This window comes from Seriola lalandi, unplaced genomic scaffold (genome assembly GCF_002814215.2).
Source record: "Seriola lalandi dorsalis isolate HSWRI2012SDOR001 ecotype SW California unplaced genomic scaffold, Sedor1 jcf7180002054118, whole genome shotgun sequence".
Taxonomy (NCBI): Eukaryota; Metazoa; Chordata; class Actinopteri; order Carangiformes; family Carangidae; genus Seriola; species Seriola lalandi.
The window spans coordinates 21,471-26,361 of record NW_019524671.1 but is presented as its reverse complement, the minus strand read 5'-3'; the positions used below and the strand labels follow the sequence as shown (position 1 = coordinate 26,361).

At 52.6% G+C, this 4,891-nt stretch overlaps 1 protein-coding gene across 1 annotated transcript; it reads right to left on the bottom strand.

Moving 5' to 3' along the window:
* Positions 1-6: 6 nt before the first annotated feature.
* fam110b (family with sequence similarity 110 member B) lies at positions 7-4,885 on the bottom strand. Its single transcript, XM_023403316.2, has 3 exons — positions 4,580-4,885; positions 3,910-4,316; positions 7-3,214 (listed from the first exon to the last, which is right to left on the bottom strand). Exons 1-3 carry the CDS (start codon positions 4,700-4,702, stop codon positions 2,308-2,310), a joined length of 1,437 nt encoding a protein of 478 aa, XP_023259084.1. The 5' UTR covers positions 4,703-4,885; the 3' UTR covers positions 7-2,307.
* Positions 4,886-4,891: the final 6 nt, after the last annotated feature.

Below are 4,891 nucleotides of genomic sequence, written 5' to 3'. Positions count from 1 at the left end.
TCTCTCTCTCTCTCGTCCACCTTCCTGTCCTCACCTGCACCGTGTTCGGTCACAGGTGTATCTCCGGTGCAGGTGTGTCGTCACACTCGCTCTGACTCACTGACTCTGGTTTGAAGGGAGAGTTTTGGCGTCCTGCTGGAGACCATCGATGCTCTGAGCGGAGGAACACGAGGACGCACTTCATCAGATCAGTGTGTCGGACAGTAAAACTGCGGTCGTCCACTTCATGATCAATAACTGATCATCACATGATCAGGGTCAACTTCCTGTTTCTGAGTCGGAGCTTTGTTAGTACATTTATTCATTTCCTGATTTCATTTATTCTTCTGTGTGTTTGAAGGTTGTTTTTTTTGTTGTTATTCTGATAAATATTATGATCTGATACCTGATAGGCTGAGGGGCTCTATAGGCGTGGCGTGCCCGACAGGTGAACAGGTGTTCACGAGAGCGAAGGGCACTGCAAGTACCTTCTGTCCTCCAGCCCGACATGATGTCATCACCTCATCATTAACGTATCAATCAATCAAACATCAGAATGATGAAGACTGAAGCTTCTTCATCAAGGAATCTGTTGACACCTGTCAGCAACACCTGTCTGCACAGGTGGAGCTAAATCATTAATTATAATGAATAAATCATTAAAATATGTCTGAACCGTGAAACCACCTCAGCAGCGAGCGTCACACCTGTCCTCGGAGCAGGACGCCAGAACTCTCCCGCTGTTGGTGGACGAGTTAATGAAGCAGAGCAGTGACATCACAGCGTGCCTCTGTGAGATCACGTGACCTATCATGTGTGTCATCACACCTTAATTCACTAATCACTAGATCTGTCAGACAGGAGACTCAGAACATCTGGATTCATCAATAACCTGATGAGTCTGTGGGACTCGTTAAGGAAGTGCCGAACGGATCAGATACACCTGGACCAGGTATCAGGTCAGTCCTCGGAGCTGGACTCGTCCTGGTCACACGGTAACACCGTCACCACGTTAGTTTAGCTTCGACAGGAGGAGGAGTCAGAGGTCAGGAGATGTCAGAGGTCAGAGGTCAAGACCAGTAGATGTCAGAGGTCAGGACCAGGAGACATCAGAGGTCAGAGGTCAAGACCAGGAGATGTCAGGGGTCAGAGGTCAGGGACAGGAGACGTCAGAGGTCAGGACCAGGAGACGTCAGGGGTCAGAGGTCAGGACCAGGGGACTGTTCTCAGTCTTCATTCATCCTGTCCCTCGTCTGTTACATTGGACCTTCACTGACTCTTCAGTCTCAGCTGTTCAGTCATGTGACTCTCAGCTGTTTGTACGTTGTCGACACGTGAGTGCGTCTGTGTGACGGTGCGGAGTGAACAGAACCTCAGCTCAGGTCTCCAGGTGAGCAGCTGCAGCGGCTTCAGAAGCCCCTCCTCTTTTTCAACACTTTAATGTTTCACTTTAAACGGATGAAACGACGTGTTTCACTCACCGGTCGACCTCAGTGACCCAGAACCACCGAGTGAAAACATGTTTTTAAAAACCCGAAAACTGAAAGTCTTCAGACTGATCAGCTGCTTCCTGGTTGGTTTAACGCAGGCGAGTCTGGACTGAGCTGATTGGACAGAGACACACACCTGTGGAGAGACCTGAAGACGACACTTCCTGGATCTGACAGGAAGACGGAGATAAACTGAGCAGATCCAGGTTCAGAGCTTGTACTGAATCTGGACCAGCTGCTGAAGGGGGACCGACGAAGAACCGGATTCAGGGTCTGAAGACTTTTGTAAATGAGAGATTTCAGTTTTTGATTTTGAACGAATTTGTAAAAAAACGTATAAAAACGTATTTTAACTGCGTCTTTATGGATCGTTGAGAGAGTGAAGGGAAGGAGTGAGATTCTCTCTGAAGCCGCTGTCTGTAGGAGGACGACCAGAACCAGGTGGTACTCACTGACCCAGACCAGGTCAGAGGTCTGAAACCAGACTACACCTGAACCTGCCAACGTGTCCTCCGTCAGGCCCGGGATCCTTCGGCGTGAGGCGGTCCGCGGGTCTGTGAGTCGGTGTGAAGCGTGTCCTCAGAGGAACAGTTAGTTTTACATACATGTCCCGTGTTCATGTTCCTCTTGTTCCTGGTGCTCCTGCGGTTCTGGACCAGGAGGATGAGAGTCCTCGTCTCTTCGTTTCTAAACTGTTTTCTCACTGTTCGTGAGCTTCTCTTCCATTCATTCGTCTGTTCACTCGGGGGTTTCGGTCCGGCCCCAGGACCGGTCTCGGACCCTGTGAGGTTCCGGTCCGCCCCTCACTTCTGAGCCGCGGGGCCGTTTGTCCGTGGAGCTAAACATGTGACACTTTCTGCGTCTCTCTGGCCTGTTTGATGCTGTACAGCCACTTGATGACTCTGGCGTTTCGCTCCACGGCCGAGATGCCGTAGGGAACGCGCTCGCCGGCCTCCTCCTCCTCGTCCTCGCCCTCGTCCCCGTCCGACAGCCCGTCGTTGGAGGACCGCCGCGACCGGTCGCAGTCGGAGGAGATCATGGAGGCCGATCGGAAGTTCAGGCTGACAATGTCCGAGTTGGCTCGAGCAAAGTTCTCCGGACCGACGGCCTCCAGCTCCTCCGGGTCGAGGCCACAGTAGTTAAAAAAGCGTTCCACGTCCGCTCCGGCGCGGGCGTAGCGGTCCGACAGGTCTGATTTAGATCTGTGTAGCGAGGAGCGGCGGACCACGGACGAGCCCAGCTCCAGCTCCAGGGTGGGGTCGGTCGAGGTGCCGGAGGGGTCTCCGAAATCACAAGGTAGCGACTGAGGGGTGGTGTTGTCGCAGTGCGAGGGGGATGGAGTCGGACGAGGGGGAGGCAGCGACAAGGAGAGTGCGGGCGGAGGCAGGGAGGCGGGGGTGGGTTTCGGGGGGAGGGGTGGAGCCGAGGAGCTGCTGGACCGGGCGGTGCGGAGCGGCTTGCCGTTGCACAGTCGCAGGAGGTCGGAGGAGGAGTGGGAGGTGAGCAGAGGCGGCAGGGGGGAGCGAGAGCGGTCGATCACTCCTCCCTCGCCCCCCCGCTCGTCCAGGACTCGTCTGCTCAGGTTGAGGTTCGCGCCCTGCGGACTGCGGCGCCCCCCGCTGTTGATGGGCGGGACCTTCAGGGAATGGGAGAAGGAGCGCAGGGAGTGCGAGGTGCTCGGGCTGGGAGCGGAGTCTGTCGGCTGCTCGTTCAGCGCCATCGTAGACCGGTACGTTAACGGCATCCTGAGAAAACACAAACACAGTCGAGTCAAATCCAGAGTCCAGGTCCGTTCACAGATTCATCACACAGAGAATATTACAGCGCCATGTTCTCTTCTTCTTCTGGGCTTTATTTGAAGTGTTGGTCCATCAGAAGATGTATGAGTGGTTTTAACCCTCTGGAGTCTGTAGTGTGTGAATCTGAAATAATCTTTAGTTATAATTATTCAGAATATGATCAAACAACAGTTTAAAGTTTCATGTTCATACAAATGAAAACACCTGAAAGTGGAAGAACTAAAGCTTTAAAGTTACAGTCGTAAAACAAGTTTGTTCTTCAACTTTTTCATTAGAAATCCAACTGAATATATTAATTAATGTTAATGCACTTTTTTAAAACCTGATTTTAATAAATGAACTTCACGTGCCACATCTCAGCTTGTCTCTACACGACCTTATAAATAAAGTTACGTTCATGTAAATAAAACACATTTATCGTGTGAAAAACTCCAGAGGGTTAAGAACCAAAAACCATCTCAGTGTAGTTTCACATCTCCTCTTCTCTCTGCAGCTCTAGTAACAACAGGTGTGAGCCAATCAGAAGAGAGGAGGCTCTGAGCCTCAGGTGGAACCACTGACTAAGACCTGGGATGATGGATTATCTTTTCGTTAATGAGTGGAACCTAAATGTGATCAGGTGATCACAGTCATGAATTTACCCTGATGGTGTCCAGCTCCTGGCCATTCCTCCTGACGACCTCATCATCACGGCACTCTTAGCTCCTCCTCCTCGCCCCTCGGCTCCGGAGGAGGAGGAGGAGTTCAGCAGGTTTTTCAGGATCTCCAGGTTTAAATTCTCCCGTTTGCTGCTGCCGCTGCTCGTCGCGCACGTGTCCGACTTGGCGTTGTTGTTGGACGCTTTGAAAGGGATCCCGCCTCCGTTTCCTCCTCCGCCAATCCCAGAGCCTCTCTTGGACAGGAGGGCGTGGCCGACGGGAGGCTTGGCCAACACGGGCGGTTTGATTGGCTCCTGCTTGGCGTTGATAACTTCCTGGCTCTTGACATACTTCGCTTTGTCGGCTTCTAGTCGCTCAACAGCACTGAGGCGCTTCGGGTTCGGTTCCACCTGAGACACAGAGCGAACGCACGTCAGTGAACACAACACGTCAGTGAACACAACACGTCAGTGAACACAACACTCACCCATCATGTCTACACACTGAAGAGACTAAAATGTACAGCGTTTGTTCATGTGTCAGTGAACACAACAAAAACTAATAAAGTCTAAATCCAAGAATTATTAACACAATCCTTCAGTCAGTCACACACACACACACACACACACACACACACACACACACACACACACACACACACACAGTGATGTACCTGTCTCCTGAAATAGTCCGGGCCCTTGTTGAGGATGCGGAGGGGTACAGCGGAGCTGAAGGGCGTCGCGGGGCCAGCGGCCTTGCTATCTGGCAGGGCTGGAGCCAGTGTCTCTGTCGGCATGGCAACGAGGCGACTGGGGTGGCCGGCCGTGGTGGCAGCAGGTGCGGGGGGGTCGACAGAGGGCAGGGGCACCGGAGGACCCCCAAAACATGAAGACACAAGGTGAAGAAGAGAGAGTCTAGAAAGAGGTGACGCCCCTCACCCTCCTCATGGCCTGTGGGACCCTGGGACTGAGCCACACTCTGGGCT

Bases quoted from the DNA above. Each gene is read 5' to 3' on its own strand.
- fam110b (XM_023403316.2), bottom strand. From the start codon at position 4,702: ATGCCGACAGAGACACTGGCTCCAGCCCTGCCAGATAGCAAGGCCGCT. The intron at 4,317-4,579 runs GTACATCACTGT...TCTGTGTCTCAG, and splicing joins CGGACTATTTCAGGAGACAG to GTGGAACCGAACCCGAAGCG. The intron at 3,215-3,909 runs GTAAATTCATGA...GTGTTTTCTCAG, and splicing joins AGGAGCTGGACACCATCAGG to GATGCCGTTAACGTACCGGT.